The sequence below is a fragment of the Podarcis cretensis genome (genome assembly GCF_951804945.1).
Source record: "Podarcis cretensis genome assembly, chromosome: 17".
NCBI lineage: Eukaryota > Metazoa > Chordata > Lepidosauria > Squamata > Lacertidae > Podarcis > Podarcis cretensis.
Genome location: NC_137187.1, coordinates 40,785,370 through 40,802,830, shown reverse-complemented (window position 1 = coordinate 40,802,830; position 17,461 = coordinate 40,785,370). Strand labels below are relative to the sequence as shown.

Sequence of the window (17,461 nt, the reverse complement as noted above, 5' to 3'; positions counted from 1 at the left end):
GGAGTACTGTGTCCAGTTCTGGGCACCACAGTTCAAGAAGGACACTGACAAACTGGAACGTGTCCAGAGGAGGGCAACCAAAATGGTCAAAGGTCTGGAAACGATGCCTTATGAGGGACGGCTGAGGGAGCTGGGCATGTTTAGCCTGGAGAAGAGGAGGTTAAGGGGTGATATGATAGCCATGTTCAAATATATAAAAGGATGTCACATAGAGGAGGGAGAAAGGTTGTTTTCTGCTGCTCCAGAGAAGCGGACACGGAGCAATGGTTCCAAACTACAAGAAAGAAGATTCCACCTAAACATTAGGAAGAACTTCCTGACAGTAAGAGCTGTTTGACAGTGGAATTTGCTGCCAAGGAGTGTGGTGGAGTCTCCTTCTTTGGAGGTCTTTAAGCAGAGGCTTGACAACCATATGTCAGGAGTGCTCTGATGGTGTTTCCTGCTTGGCAGGGGGTTGGACTCGATGGCCCTTGTGGTCTCTTCCAACTCTATGATTCTATGATTCTATGATTCTATGAAAAAGACAGAGCACTCTAAAAAGCACAAAGTCTGTCACAATATTTGACCACCTGAAGAGAACCATCCAAATGGCGCTGGTGCCACCACCCACAACTAATTAACCCTAAGGGCCCAATCCACCCAGACTCTTCCCTTACTCAAGCTCCTTCTAAATGAATGCAGCCACATCACAGACCTTCCATTCGGTGGGCCTTAAGCAGGAGAAATGCCCCGTGTGCCAGGGCAAGGTTGGGGCCCTCCTCTGTCAGGATTCCCAGCTTGCAGTCCAGCTCACTTCATGCTGAGGCACCTTTGTAAAGAGGTAAAACCAGTTAAACCAAAGCTCACAGCTCTGTAACTTGAGGAGGAGGGAGTGTACAGGATAACCTTTTAGCCCTCTTCCAAAAGGTTATCAGAAAATGAGTCCTCCAAGGCTACAATCCTCACCCCACTTGCCTGGGAGTAGCCATGGTTAGGATTGCAACCTTAATCAGTAATCTTAAACCTTTTCAGACCTAACGTCCCTCCTTTATCACCCATCTGTAATATGGATCCCATTATTAATTTTGCTGCAGTATATGCTTGTACAGTGGTACCTCTGGTTACGTACTTAATTCGTTCCGGAGGTCCATTCTCAACCTGAAACTGTTCTTAACCTGAAACACCACTTTAGCTAATGGGGCCTCCTGCTGCTGCCGTGCGCTTTCTGTTCTCATCCTGAAGCAAAGTTCTTAACCCAAGGTAATATTTCTGGGTTAGCAGAATCTGTAACCTGAAGCGTATGTAACCTGAAGCATATGTAACCCGAGGTACCACTGTAGTGACAAGTTTGGTGGATCAGGGGAATGCTGTGGATATAGTGTTTCTTGGGTTCAGTAAGGCTTTTGACAAAGACCCCCATGATATTCTGGAGTAGCTGGTAAAATGTGGTTCTGGAAAACAAGCCTTATGAGGAATGGTTGAAGGAGCTGGGTATGTTTAGTCTGGAAAAGAAGAGACTGAGAGGAGATATGATAGCTATCTCCCAGTACCTTAAGGGCTGTCACATGGAAGAGGGAAGAAGCTTGTTTTCTCCTGCTCCGGAAGGTAGGACTGGAACCCCTGGCTTCAAGTTACAAGAAAGGAGATTCTGACTAAACATCAGGAAGACGTTTCTGACAGTAAGAGCTGTTCAGCAGTGGAACAGACGACTTCAGGAGACTGGATGGCCTTCTGTCATGGATGCTTCAGTTGAGATTCCTGCATTGCAGAGGGTTGGACTAGATGACCATTGGGGTCCTTTCCAACTCTGCATTTCTATTTTTTTTTTACTGTTTTATTAAATTTGCTTAGTAACATAACATTATTATATATAAAACAAAGAATACAAAACAAAATTCATTCATACTACAATGCATTTCTATTATTCTAGGTCTGTTTTTCTGATTCTTACTCTAGGACGGCAAGATTCAAAGGCTCCTGTACTTTTATATAATAATAATAATAATAATAATAATAATAGTAATTGTTAAGTTGTGGGTGAACATATCAGACGACACAGTGATTCTTCAAACAGCTCTTGTTTATTCAGAGGCCAGAACAGAACTGAACTGAAGGGTTCAGTCAGCCTGCTTATATAGAGCTCCAGTACAACGTAACTGTAACAATTTTCTAAAACTATCCAATCACTGAACGTCACTTTCGATCCCTTATTTGCATAACTATCAACAGTATCCCCCTGCTGGCCCAGGGTGAGAACTTCAGTACATAATAATAATAATAATAATAATAATAATAATAATTTATGCCCTGCCCATCTGGCTGGGTTTCCCCAGCCACTCTGGCCGGCTTCCAACAAAATATTAAAAATACAATAAAACATCAAACATTAAAAACTTCGCTAAACGGCTGCCTTCAGATATCTTCTAAAAGTCAGGTAGTTGTTTATTTCCTTGACATCTGATGGGAGGGAATTCCACAGGGTGGGCGCCACTACTGAGAAGGCCCTCTGCCTGATTCCCTGTAACCTCACTTCACGCAGTGAGGGAACCACCAGAAGACCCTCAGTGCTGGACCTCAGTGTATACTGGGCCAAGGCTAGGGCAGGCGTCAGCAAACTTTTTCAGCAGGGGGCCAGTCCACTGTCCCTCAGACCTTGTGGGGGGGCAGACTATATTTTGAAGAAGAAAAAAATGAACAAATTCTTATGCCCCACAAATAACCCAGAGATGCATTTTAAATAAAATGATACATTCTACTCATGTAAAAACACCAGGCAGGCCCCACAAATTACCCAGAGATGCATTTTAAATAAAAGGGCACATTCTACTCATGTAAAAACATGCTGATTCCTGGACCATCTGCGGAGCAGATTTAGAAGGCGATTGGGCCAGATCCAGCCCCCGGGCCTTAGTTTGCCTACCCATGGTTTAGAACTTTAAAGGTCAGCACCAACACTTTGAATTCTGCTCAGAAACATACTGGGAGCCAATGTAGGTCTTTCAAGACAAGTGTTATAAGGTCTTGGCAGCCACTCCCAATCACCAGTCTAGCTGCCGCATTCTGGATTAGTCGTAGTTTCTGGGTCACCTTCAAAGGTAGCCCCACGTAGAGCACATTGCAGTAGTCCAAGCAAGAGATGTACCACTCTGGCAAGACAGTCTGTGGGCAGGTAGGGTCTCAGCCAGTGTACCAGATGGAGCTGGTAGACAGCTGCCCTGGACACAGAATTGACCTGCATCTCAATGGACAGCTGTGAGTCCAAAATTACTCCCAGGCTGCGCACCTGGTTCTTCAGGGGCACAGTTACCCCATTCAGGACCAGGGAGTCGTCCACACCCGTGCACCCCCTGTCCCTCCAAAACAGTACTTCTATCTTGTCAGGATTCAACCTCAATCTGTTAGCTGCCATCCATCCTCCAACTGCCTCCATATACTCACACAGGTCCTTCACCGCCTTCACTGGTTCTGATTTAAAAGAGAGGTAGAGCTGTGTCTCATCCACATACTGATGAACACCCAGGCCAAACCCCCTGATGATCTCTCCCAGCGGCTGCACGTAGATATTAAAAAGCATGGACAGAACCCTGAGGCACCCCACAAGTGAGAGCCCAGGGGTCTGAACACACAACCCTCAACACCACTTTCTGGACATGGCCCAAGAGGAAGGAGTGGAACCACTGTGCCCGCAGCTCCCAGCCCCTCTAGCCGGTCCAGAAGGATGTCATGGTTGGTGGTATCAAAGGCCGCTGAGAGATCCAGCAGAACTAGGAAACAGCTCTCACCCTTGTCCCTAGCCTGCTGGGGATCATCAACAATCATTATATGAAAGGAGACATTTTATCAAGTGCAAATTGCCATGCATAGCTAACAAAAGCTGCACCTGCTCAAATATTAACTGTAAATAAACTCTCACCCTTTTTAATTCTTATATTTAGTTGTCCTTTCTTCCCCTTTCTTTTCCTTTCACTTTTCTATCAGTTTCATTCTTTCCATATATTATACAGCCAGACCTCGGGTCGCAGACGCTTCAGGCTGCACGTTTTTGGGTTGTGCACTGCGCCGACCCAGGAAGTACCGGAACGGGTTACTTCCGGGTTTCGGCGCTTGCGCATGCGCAGAAGCACTAAATCGTGCTGAATCATGACCTGTGCATGCGCTGCGGTTGTGAACTCTGCGGGTTGCGAATGTGCCTCCCGCATGGATCACGTCCGCAACCCAAGTTGTCCACTGTATATGCATATATATATATATATATATATATATATATATAATCAAACAATGAAATATAGTGGTACAGTCCACCTCTGTTTAGAGCTGGCACATGTGAGCCATTCATGAATTTTGACATACCAACCAGAAAGCAATGCTTTACATTTCCTGTCCTGTGCCAGAAGGCAGGAAAACAAAGGTTGTATACACATTATGGGCTTAATGTCATTCTTTTTCTGAAGCTGGTTTTGGGGAAAACCCATCAAAATGCAGTATTTCACATGAAACAATGTGAAACATAAGACAAAACGCTGCTCCCCAAACCAGTGTTGAGAGTGCACTTGATCTAGAGTAATTGTATCTCATACATGTATAGTCTGTGCCAATGTTTTACATTTGTTTGAGTACCTTTTCTTCTTTTTCCACATTTGTTGTTATCAGGCTAATATTGTTTTTAAAAAGCAACCCTATATTATGAAATAACAATAGTAAATTTTAAGATTTTTATTGACTCACCAATTAATTATGCCAGTTGCTGTCCTTTTCATAAGACATTGTACCTCCATACCTTTAAAGCACATTAGAAGCGGATTTTCTCCTCAAAAAATTATGGGCACTTTAGTTTGTTAAGGGCTGCTGGGAATTGTAACTCTTTGAGGGGTAAACTGCAGTGCCCAGGATTCTTTTAAGGGAAAGGTTGTGTTTTGAATGTGTTTTAAAGGTAAAAGTGTTTGTGCAGTAGTGTGCACAGGAGTACAAAAGCTGGGTCCGTTCACCCCAGAATGCCCTGAGGTAAGTGAGCAAGGCCCTACATTGGGAACAACCATCTCAGTATCCCATCCCATCCTGCACCCCAAAAAGACATGCAAATGGGCTCTTTGTGCGTAATCTGTGCCAGGGTGACTGAGGGTGGAGGTATGAAGCCAGACTGTCTGAAGAAAGAAAGGAAACTTGCCATCATAAAAGACTTGGTGTCGGTCTGGTTTTGGTCACGGAGAGATCCATCATTTACCAGAGCTCCCTTATGCTGCTTTTACACAACACTCAGGTAGGGTGTGTTGGGTTATGACAAGGCTGTTCCCATTTCAGTCACATCTTTCATACAACCCCTTTCCAGGCCTAGGCTGGCTTGTGTGGCTGGGATGTCCCCAGTTCTCAACAGTCAGTGACCTAACCAGCTGTGTGAGCTCCCTCCTCCCTGCCTCCTGCGCTGCCCTTTAAAGTAGGCAATCTGCCTTAATCCTCAACTGAGAGCTAGGGAACGAAGCAGGGAGAGCGACAGAAAGAGAGAGAGTGTGAGAGAGAAGCAGACACGAGCAGGGGCTCAAATCCTTTTCAGCGGGAGCACTGCTGCGGAAAGCAAGGAGCGCATCTACAGGGCTTGGAAGGCTCCTGCTTCTGCCCTCCCATGAGAGCACGTAGGGTTAATTTGGTCCTTCCTCCCCGCCCAGGGAGAAAGGCCAAAAGAATGGGAAGCCCCCCCTTGCAAGGGGAAGAGGTAGTTGGTCTAAAGTGCTAGCATCTTCTGGAGATTTCCTCATCTGCCCTCTCACCCCCCACAACCAGTCAGCAAGATGTCCGAGTGCAACGGAGGACGTGAGTAGATGTAGATGTGTTTAGTTAACAAGGTAGGGACAAGCTGTTGGGAGGTGGGTAGGAGTCTTACAGTGCAATCCTAGGCATGTTTACTCAGAAGTAAGTGTTACTGAAAGGAGTTTACTTAGTGCATTTGGATTGCAGCTTTTAGGGGTGTGTTCAGAAGATACTGAGAGGAATAAGACAGTGGTAAGTAGAGGCTGGTAGAAGACGAATGATCTGGAGTCCAGCTATGGTGGGCATCAGGCAAACTTTTGCATTATAGTGGTTCTCAATAGTTAAACATTTGGTCCTAGGTTAGCAAAGGGGTTGAAGTAAAGGGTTGGAGGCTTGGACACTGTTTAAGATTGGAACAGCAGCTGAAAAAAACAGAGAAGTGTATGGCTTTGGTGTTGCAATCAGAATGAGGTGTTTTGATGTATAACTGGGACTGATAATGGAAATGAATGAGTGTGAAGTCCTGAGGCCAAACCATAGGTCCCAGGCAAACATCTGAAGTTTTATTTCAGCCTGAGCTCACAGAGGCCTGAGTCTTGGAAAAGTCTCCCACAGTGGAACGTGCTCTGTCATATTTCTATATTAACCAACCTTTTTGTGTTTTTCAGAACCTTATTTCTTTTTTGTGCCTTTTCTAAGAAACAGGGCAGTTAGCCTTTAGATCCATCCTTAACTCCCCCTTGCCCTCTTTCCACCTTGCAGCAGCTGGCACCCCCGAGATCCCACGCTCGGCGGCCGAGGCTTTTGTGGAGGCAACAGGCCAGGCCCTGGCATGGACACTTGCTGGCGGGGGCTCAGATACACTGGGCTCTACAGGCAGCAATGCCCAGAAGAAGCGTCTCCAGCACAACAAGCATAAAACCCAGGGGACCAACGTGGTGCACCGTTCACCACGAGCCCTCTTCTGTCTCAGGCTGAACAACCCCATCCGCCGTGCTGCCATCAGCATCGTTGAATGGAAGCATCCTATTCTTACAAATTGGGAGACATCTGACTCGGGGTGGGGGTGGGGAGGCCCTCTTTTTTCCTTGGGGGAAGGAGGGAGAAGAAATTCCTGTCTGTTGCCTTAACTGAATGTTCCCAGACCCTTTGATATCCTCATTCTTATGACCATCTTCGCCAACTGTGTGGCCTTAGGAGTCTATATCCCCTTCCCTGAGGATGACTCGAATGTCTCCAACCACAACTTGGTGAGTTCCTTTCTGCCTTTCCCAAAGCCTTGGAGGGAAGGGTGGGGAGTGGGGGAGAGCATAGTGCAATGGCAGAGCACATATTCTGCATGCTGAAGGATGCAGTGAAAAGGATTTTGGACAGCTGGAGACCTCAGAAAACTGTTGTCAGATAGTACAGGTACTGAACTAGATGGGTAGGCCCAAGGTCTGACACAGGAAGACAACATCATGTGAAGCCAGGAATATTGTCTCCAAGGTCTGCTTCCTTGCTGTAACCCACCACATGCCACCTTCCGGCTAGAGATACTCCAAATCCTGGATCACGCAGCTGCTCCTTATTTTTCTTCACCTTGTAGTCCAGTAAACTCCTTTGCCGTGGCCTCCTTCTTCCTTAATGATTCCACTTTTACATCTTGATTTCTGTCTGAGGCAACACGTTAATGCTAATTAAAACTATTATCTCTTAATAACCATTAATCCACCACCTGACTGGGGGCAGCTGAGGCAACAGGCTGCCCCCTGCCCCCTCATCCCCACAGCTTCCTAGTTCACTCTGGTGACCGAGGGTCTTCCAGTCAGGCCACAGAAGCTCCCCTGTGAATTTGAAGTCATCTGCTGATTGCAGCTGGGGTCAGGGCTGGAGTTTGATCTCAGCTTCCCTGGAGTAAATCCAGAATAATCCATGACTGAAACTGGATGGGGGCCAGTTTCTGATGTAAATCCAGAAATGCTTGACACCAGTGAAGTCAAAGACAGAACTTGATCTCATTTCTCTACCAGACATTTTTTTAAGAATTAATTTTTTTACAGTTCACACAGTGCATATACTGTACCACTGTGGGAGGGCTTTGTTGTTTACAGTGGCAGGACAGAGTCCACAGATTCTGTTCTCACTGAAGGAGAGGATAACATTTACTGGTATAAAAGGAAAGAAGCAGAAAGTGGTGCTAACTGCACTGTGTTTCTGGTTCTCTTACAAGTGGGTCTCAGTAAAGATGTGATAGGGATGGCCTATTGATCGGGATTTCTGGGTTATGTGCTATAGCTCCACATATCTTTTCTTCCCTGTGTTTTTGTGTTTGTTTATATTGAATTTTGCATGCCGTGAGTGACAAATGCACGCTCCTTTTTTCTGGGGAGTGTGTGTGCAAGTGGCCACACTTATTCCTGTAGCCATGTATATGTGTGATACTCCCAACTCTTTGCTCTCCCTCCTATTTCCTTGCCCACTCTGTAAGCTGCTTGTGCTGGTGTTGGACTGAGATAATGCTAATCCAGAGAATTTTTTGCCCATTTCCTTTGATGGGAATTTCCAGTCTCTGTCTCTAGTGTAACTTTCCAGGACTGGAGCTTTCAAGTGGAGCTCTTTGGGATTGTCCTGACTTTGGAACATGTGACTGGTTTCAAATACCAATACAGTGGTACCTCGGCTTAAGTATTTAATTCGTTCCGGAGGTCCGTTCTCAACCTGAAACTGTTCTTAACCTGAAGCACCACTTTAGCTAATGGGGCCTCCTGCTGCTGCTGCGCCGCCGGAGCATGATTTCTGTTCTCATCCTGAAGCAAAGTTCTTAACCCGAGGTACTATTTCCGGGTTATAATAATAATAATAATAATAATTTATTATTTATACCCCGCCCATCTGGCTGAGTTTCCCCAGCCACTCTGGGCGGCTCCCAATCAGTGTTAAAAACAATACAGCATTACATATTAAAAACTTCCCTGAACAGGGCTGCCTTAAGATGTCTTCTGAATGACAGGTAATTCTTTATCTCTTTGACATCTGATGGGAGGGCGTTCCACAGGTCGGGCGCCACTACCGAGAAGGCCCTCTGCCTGGTTCCCTGTAGCCTCACTTCTCGCAATGAGGGAACCGCCAGAAGGCCCTCGGTGCTGGATCTCAGTGTCTGGGCTGAACGATGGGGGTGGAGATGCTCCTTCAGGTATACAGGACCGAGGCCGTTTAGGGCTTTAAAGGTCAGCACCAACACTTTGAATCGTGCTCGGAAACGTACTGGGAGCCAGTGCAGATCTCTCAGAACCGGTGTTATGTGGTCCCGGCGGCCACTCCCAGTCACCAGTCTAGCTGCCGCATTCTGGATTAATTGCAGTTTCCGGGTCACCTTCAAAGGTAGCCCCACGTAGAGCGCGTTGCAGTAGTCCAAGCGTGAGATAACCAGAGCATGCACCACTCTGGCGAGACAGTCTGCGGGAAGGTAGGGTCTTAGCCTGCGTACCAGGTGGAGCTGGTAGACAGCTGCCCTGGACACAGAGTTAACCTGCGCCTCCATGGACAGCTGTGAGTCCAAAATGACTCCCAGGCTGCGCACCTGGTCCTTCAGGGGCACAGTTACCCCATTCAGGACCAGGGAATCCTCCACACCTGCCCGCCTCCTGTCCCCCAAAAACAGTACTTCTGTCTTGTCAGGATTCAACCTCAATCTGTTAGCCGCCATCCAACCTCCAACCGCCTCCAGGCACTCACACAGGACCTTCACCGCCTTCACTGGTTCTGATTTAAAGGAGAGGTAGAGCTGGGTGTCATCTGCATACTGATGAACACCCAGTCCAAACCCCCTGATGATCTCTCCCAGCGGCTTCATATAGATGTTAAAAAGCATGGGGGAGAGGACGGAACCCTGAGGTACCCCACAAGTGAGGGCCCAAGGGTCTGAACACTCATCCCCCACCACCACTTTCTGAACACGGCCCAGGAGGAAGGAGCGGAACCACTGTATAACAGTGCCCCCAGCTCCCAGCCCCTCTAGACGGTCCAGAAGGATGTTATGGTCGATGGTGTCAAAGGCCGCTGAGAGATCCAGCAGAACTAGGAAACAGCTCTCACCTTTGTCCCTAGCCCGCCGGAGATCATCAACCAGCGCGACCAAGGCAGTTTCAGTCCCATGGTGAGGCCTGAATCCCGATTGGAAGGGATCCAAATGGTCCGTTTCCTCCAGGCGTGCTTGGAGTTGTTCAGCAACCACCCGCTCAATCACCTTGCCCAAGAATGGAAGATTTGAGACTGGGCGATAGTTGGCCAAATTGGCCGGGTCTAAAGATGTTTTTTTAAGAAGCGGTTTAATGACCGCCTCTTTCAGCGGGTCTGGGAAGGCTCCCTCACAGAGGGAAGCATTCACCACCCCGCAAAGCCCATCGCCCAGCCCTTCCCGGCTCGCTTTTATCAGCCAGGATGGGCAAGGATCAAGAAGACAGGTGGTCGGTTTCACTCGTCCAAGCAGCCTGTCCACATCCTCGGAGGTAACAGATTGGAATTGATCCCATATAACAGGACCAGACAGAACTCTAGCACTCTCCCGCCCTGGCCCTGCTCCCACTGTGGAGTCTACTTCCTTCTGAATCTGAGCGATTTTATCTGCAAAAAACTTTGCAAAAGCATTGCAGGAGATCTTGGGGTCCCTACCAGGCCCCGGTGGTACAGGTGGTTCCGATAAACTGCGAACCACCTGAAAAAGTCTCCTGCTGCTGTTTTCTGCAGATGCAATGGAGGCGGCGAAGAAGGCCCTCTTCGCCGTCGCCATTGCCACTTGGTAGGCTCGACGTTGAGCTCTAACCCGTGTCCGGTCTGATTCGGAATGAGTTTTCCGCCACCGGCGCTCTAGCCGTCTCAACGATTGTTTCATCACCCTCAGCTCCGGGGAGAACCACGGGGCTGTCCGGGCTCCATGCAATCGGAGAGGGCGCTTCGGAGCCAGACAGTCAATAGCCCTGGTTAACTCCGCATTCCAGCGTGCCACCAGGGAATCAGCTGAAAGGCCATCAACTTGGGATAAAGCATCCCCTACCACTCTCTGGAAGCCAATTGGATCCATTAAGTGGCGGGGGCGGACCATCCGAATCGGTCCCACCTCCCTGCGGAGGGGAAGGGTTGCGGAGAAGTCCAGTTGCACCAGGAAGTGATCTGACCATGGCACTTCTTTTGTTTCGCTTTTAGTTAATGTCAGATCACCAACATCCGTAGAGGTAAACACCAAGTCTAAGGCATGTCCGTGGCTATGAGTTGGGCCAGACTTATTCAGGGACAGCCCCATGGAGGCCATGCTTTCCACGAAGTCCCGAGCTGCCCCTTGTAAGGTCGTGTCGGCATGGATGTTAAAATCCCCCAGGACAACCAAGCTAGGTGTCTCCAGGAGTATATCCGCCACGACCTGAAGCAGCTCGGGCAGGGAATCCTTGGTGCAGCGGGGAGGTCGGTACACCAGTAGGAATCCTGTACTGCCCCTATTGCCCAACTTCCAGAACATGCACTCAGAAAACTGGGTCTTCCCAATAGGACGCCTGGTGCAGACTAATGACTTCCTAAAAATCACTGCAACCCCCCCTCCCCGCCCACATGACCTGGGTTGCTGTGCGTAAGAGAAACCTGGTGGGCAAGCAGCGGCAAGGACAGGCCCATCTGCCTCATCCAACCAGGTCTCTGTCACACATGCCAGGTCAAATCCTCCATCCACAATCAGGTCGTGGATGGCAGTGGTTTTATTCATCATTGACCTGGCATTGCACAGCAACACTTTCAGGTCATGTGGGTTTCCCTTGCTGATTACTGTATCCTTCCGGTCAGGACCAGACCTGGAGGCAGGGATAGTCCTCAAACAACGACTAAACCTGCCTCCTCGGTAATGACATGGTCTGGTCTTAGCATAACTCCTCCTCCTGCCCGTGATCACCGAGATCGGGTGTCCCAATATATCTCCCCCTGTGGAACCTGCCCCACCCAATCTATTGGCTGAGGCCCACTCCCAGGCAGCCATGACCCTCCCCCTTAAAAGGCAAAATACAAACTAAATAATAATTTAACAGAATAATAATAATAATAAAACAAAACAGAACAAAACAAAACAAAGCAAAACAAGGAACAATAGTGCTGACTCAGTGCTTATCCCTCCCCAAGCAGAAATAAAATAATGAAATAATATAATATTATAAAAAACAACAACCACCATTTAAAGTGCTGCAAATTAAAAGCGATTAAAACATTTAAAACCATTTTGTCCATTGCTGCCGGTAGCTGCTCAGGCCTCTTATGCTGTGGCAGTGAGTGCAGGCCCCGCCCCCTAGGCCAGATGGAGTTGGCAGGAGAGGGAGCGGTCCTCCCAACACTCACGCAAGCAGCAGCAGCAGCAGCAGTCGTGTCCCGGAGGCCTCTCTCAGGCCTCTTATGCTGTGGCAGTGAGTGCAGGCCCCGCCCCCTAGGCCGGATGGAGTTGGCAGGAGAGGGAGCGGTCCTCCCAACACTCACGCAAGCAGCAGCAGCAGCAGTCGTGTCCCGGAGGCCTCTCTCAGGCCTCTTATGCTGTGGCAGTGAGTGCAGGCCCCGCCCCCTAGGCCAGATGGAGTTGGCAGGAGAGGGAGCGGTCCTCCCAACACTCACGCAAGCAGCAGCAGCAGCAGCAGTCGTGTCCCGGAGGCCTCTCTCAGGCCTCTTATGCTGTGGCAGTGAGTGCAGGCCCCGCCCCCTAGGCCGGATGGAGTTGGCAGGAGAGGGAGCGGTCCTCCCAACACTCACGCAAGCAGCAGCAGCAGCAGCAGTCGTGTCCCGGAGGCCTCTCTCAGGCCTCTTATGCTGTGGCAGTGAGTGCAGGCCCCGCCCCCTAGGCCGGATGGAGTTGGCAGGAGAGGGAGCGGTCCTCCCAACACTCACGCAAGCAGCAGCAGCAGCAGCAGTCGTGTCCCGGAGGCCTCTCTCAGGCCTCTTATGCTGTGGCAGTGAGTGCAGGCCCCGCCCCCTAGGCCGGATGGAGTTGGCAGGAGAGGGAGCGGTCCTCCCAACACTCACGCAAGCAGCAGCAGCAGCAGCAGTCGTGTCCCGGAGGCCTCTCTCAGGCCTCTTATGCTGTGGCAGTGAGTGCAGGCCCCGCCCCCTAGGCCGGATGGAGTTGGCAGGAGAGGGAGCGGTCCTCCCAACACTCACGCAAGCAGCAGCAGCAGCAGCAGTCGTGTCCCGGAGGCCTCTCTCAGGCCTCTTATGCTGTGGCAGTGAGTGCAGGCCCCGCCCCCTAGGCCGGATGGAGTTGGCAGGAGAGGGAGCGGTCTTCCCAACACTCACGCAAGCAGCAGCAGCAGCAGCAGCAGCAGTCGGGTTAGCGGAGTCTGTAACCTGAAGCATATGTAACCTGAGGTACAACTGTAAAGTGATAGGTTGCTTCTCGGGACACAAGCAGGAGAAGCTTGGAAGTATAATTTGGGCCTACTGGCCGCCTTCCTCCACAGGAGCAAGTGGAGTATGTTTTTCTCATCATATTCACGGTGGAGACTTTCCTCAAGATCCTTGCCTATGGACTGGTCATGCATCCCAGCGCCTACATCCGCAATGGCTGGAACCTTCTTGATTTTGTCATCGTTGTGGTGGGGTGAGTTTCTTCCGTGGCATAATGAGTGAGTGCAAATCACTTCTGCAGGTTGCCAAAGGTCCCAAGTATATCTCTCCAAATGGACTGCCTGGCAACAGAGAGAAGGGAGATTTGGGGAAACTGCAGTAGCGCAGCTCTTCTGCAGCATCTTAATGCAAATAAGTCTGTATAGCAAGCGATTATTAACGAAGTTGAGGAATTAGATCCAGGTCCTGAGAAAAACCCTTGTTTCTGTAAAATGTGTGCCAAAGGATGTGTCCTTTCTTACCACTGTGATGGACAAAGCTGTCATAATTCTTTCAACCAAACAGTTAAAAGTACAGGAAGCCCTACTGGGGGTCTGTACCTGGCAATGTTAGTAGGAAGGGAGAGGCCCAAGTCTTGTGTTTGAAGGGACTTGAAATGGTCAACTAGCCAGAGCCAGTGCCCATAGCTAAATGCTTATGCTGTGAACATATGAATAGGACTCTTATTGTAAATAGGCCATGCAGACACAACATCAAATAAAGTAGAAGGGAACGAGCAGAGCAGCACTAAAATGCTGATGAATTTTCATGAGGCCTTTTAAAAAATAAAGCAAACCGATGTTGAAATGTGAAGAGCTGTGCTTAAGCCTAGAAAATGAGAAACTGAAATAGACATTCACCCATCCCTACCTGTGACCTAAGGGGTGGTACCTGGTAGTTCAAAGTGTGGAGCCTGCTAAGAGAGGAATGAGGCCTACGATGGTCCCTGGTTGGGACAAGGGTTGACACCTGGCACCCTGGTGCCTGAAAGGGGAGTCTGATGGACATGAGGCAGGGAGGGGAAGGACATGGAATCAATTGTAAAAGCTCTCAAGCAAAAGAATCCCTGCACCACACCAAGCTGCCCATTTATGGAAGCCACCTGAAACGTGCTTCCCCAGATGGCTCTGCTGCCAGAGGTGAAGCAGCTGGTGAACATGGACATGCTTGGTTGTGGTCCTCAGTTTGGGGAACATCCTCTCCAGAGAGTTCTGACTGGCACCTGCTTTGCTACCTTTTAGGTGCCAGTTGAAAACATTTTCCATGTCTTTTTTATATAAATTAATTTTATTTCATTTTAAATAAAATAAACAAAATGAGCAATTATCTTGCATATATGACCCAACAGAGATCATGTAGATAACACTTTATCCAAATTCACCGTGACTCTTAGATACAGTACATTTAAATTGTCTTATGCTGTTTTATTGTAGTTTTAATGGTGTTTTTGTGTGATTGCTAATTACCCTGGAATCAAAAAGTATTGGGTGGTATATATACTTATAAAAATCAATAACACAAATAAAAGAGGACAATAGCCAGCACTCTTAATTCAGTGGGAGGGACCACACTTTGCACATGGAAAGATCCAAGTTCAGAACCAGCACCTCTGGTTGAAAGGATCAGGTGACTGGGGAAAATATCTTTGCTCAATAACCTAAAGAGCCTGTCTTGCACTGGGCAGACCTACTTCAAGGCAGTTTCCTACACCCCCTGCCAGCCTGAGATCCTGCTGTGCCTGGAGTTGTCTCTCCATCTGATAAAGATCCTGAAACTTGAGGTCAGCTCCAGAGACATGGCAAGTCTGTTAAAAGGCTATGCCATCCCACTTGTTCATTTGCTTACAAATTAACCTATGACTGGTGTGGGGTATCAGTGGCCCTTCCAATGTTGCTGAACTACATATTGGCCATACTTGCTAGGGCTGACTGGAGTTTTAGTTCGGCAACATTTGGAGGACCGAAGGTCCCCTACACATGGCCCATGCAATTCAGACTGCAATATGTGCTACATACCAAGCCATCCACTGGTGGAGAGGCGGGGGGATATTTCTCCTGGAGCCCTCAGGCAAGCCTTCTTTGCAGAAGTCCAAGTAAAACCCCCTCCACCATCATCAGGGCCATCAAGGACATTTTACCACCCAAAATGGCTGCACGTCATTATATTAAATGTGCGCCCCAGGGCCTATTGCCATGGTGTGTCAGATGCTGGCATGGATCATGAGCCATCTGTTGAGCAGCAGTGTAGAGCAGTAGACAGTGTTGGGCATGGACCAGGGAGAGCTGAATTCAGAATTCTTCTCTGCTTAGCGGTAAAGCTCACTGGGTAAGCCCAGGACACTTTCTCACTATTTTGAGGATAAAATGGAATAACCTCGTATACGATGCCCTGAGGATTCAAGTGCAATTTATCAGATATGTGGAGGCCAGCTATTGTTGCTCAAAGGAGAGCAAAAGGAATTATGCTTAATTGCCTTTATTATACCCCACATTTTAGAGCCCAGCTCTGGTGTGTTTTTTTTTGGGGGGGGGGGGAAGGTTCAAGCATCTCGCCAGACAATCCCCAAATCCTTAGTTCCCTTTGGGATTAGGTTAAGGGGAATGATCTTGAAAAGGGGATAGTCCTTATAGCCTGAGGATCAATACTCTGAGTCCTCATCCAATGAAGAACACTGATCTCAAGAATTAGAGAGGAGAGGAGAGACTGACCACCCCCTCCTTAAGGTAGTTTTAAAAAGGATTAAAATATAGGATTGGTCTATCAATGGCTGGCACCTCAACATTGTGTTTTAATTGTTGTAACCCACTCTGGGACCATAGAGTGGATATAATAATGATGATGGTGATAACACTAGTAATACCCACCAGGGCCTGCTTCACACTGTTAACCCTAGAGAATGAAGGCCATAAATGGGTCTATGGGGCTAGAAGCTAGTTTGTCATTCTTTTATCTGTGTTTGGGTGGGCTCTTCATGGGAAGAAAGGTCCCCTGCCTGTCTCATCATGATCCTCTCCCCCCCCCCCCCCAGTCTCTTCAGTGTCATCCTGGAACAAGTTTCCCACAAGCCTGGAGAGGCTCATCACATGAGTGGGAAGCCGGGTGGGTTTGATGTCAAAGCTCTGAGAGCCTTCCGTGTCCTGAGACCTTTGCGCCTCGTCTCTGGTGTCCCTAGTAAGCATCTTTCTCTTTTACACACAGGGTGCCTCTGGACTGGTGTTTAATTGTTGGTGAACTTTCTGCAATATGTTCTTGACACAATAATCATACATGTAGTGGTTAATTGATTCTGCTTTAGTTTATTGTGTGATGTCTCCCCAATGCTATCCCATTATTGCTAGCCAGAGGAGCTGTCAGCACAACAAATGGAGGACAAAAATAAACCAGAACATTTGGGGTATAAAAATTAAGGGGTTTCAGCTGGAAGTTACCGGGCATGCGCTGACTGGAAATGAAGCCGTGTGACCACTACAAAACTTCTGCAGGTGCAAACAGTATTGAAAGTGGGGTCACATGTAACTGCCCCAAAAACACCAAGAGCGCAAATAATCATGATGTGCAATAAAAAGGATGTCTGGAGGGCCCCCCATATGTTTCCTTGGTAGTAGTCTCTGAAGAGAGAAGCTGATAACAATCAGTGCACCATCCTTTGCACTGCTTTGGGTCAAATTGAGATGCCGTTGAGCTGATGCTCTGAGCTGCATTTATACACTGTACATATACACTGTACTGTACATGGTATTTCTGCTGTACCACATATCATGTGCCTAACTGTACAGTGGTACCTCTAGATATGAACTTAATTCGTTCCAGAGGTCTGTTCTTAACCTGAAACTGTTCTTAACTAGAGGCTTGCTTTCGCTAATGGGGGCCTCTTGCTGCTCTTGTGCCGCCGGCACATGATTTCCATTCTCATCCTGGGGCAAAGTTACTCGAGGTTACTCTTCCAGGTTAGTGGACTTTGTAACCTGAGGCGTTTGTAACTCGAGGTATCACTGTATTGGTTTTGCTGCTAGCTGCATAGTGGCTGCACTCTGCTTTGCTTTGCCAGAGTAGCTTATTGAGCAGAGAGGTGCTGTACCATGTGTTGTCGCAGTGTTCTTGTGATGCCATATCCACACTGCATTGTGCACAGTTGCACTGCTATACCACAGAGCAATAAAGACCATTCACAGCAATTTTGGGGCATATGCCACATAATGGTTGCCTTATTGCACCTCACTGCATGTCGTGGCATTAGCCAGAGTCACTTTATTTTGCCAAAACATATGCTATCATTCTGCACTAGATCACGCTGCAGTATTATACTGCAGCTCATGTTTAATCTGCTACAATGCATCACAGGCATTGCACTGTA

At 48.2% G+C, this 17,461-nt stretch overlaps 1 protein-coding gene across 1 annotated transcript in view; it reads left to right on the top strand.

Annotated features, from left to right (window-relative positions):
- Window positions 1–4,893: 4,893 nt before the first annotated feature.
- The window catches only part of CACNA1F (calcium voltage-gated channel subunit alpha1 F), a 66,397-nt gene continuing 53,829 nt past the window's right edge, over window positions 4,894–17,461 (top strand). The window contains exons 1-5 of the mRNA XM_079958635.1: window positions 4,894–5,784; window positions 6,484–6,742; window positions 6,866–6,971; window positions 13,182–13,321; window positions 16,136–16,278. Coding sequence (XP_079814761.1) covers window positions 5,763–5,784; window positions 6,484–6,742; window positions 6,866–6,971; window positions 13,182–13,321; window positions 16,136–16,278 — 670 coding nt within the window. The 5' untranslated portion in view covers window positions 4,894–5,762. The remainder of the gene's footprint in view (window positions 5,785–6,483; window positions 6,743–6,865; window positions 6,972–13,181; window positions 13,322–16,135; window positions 16,279–17,461) is intronic.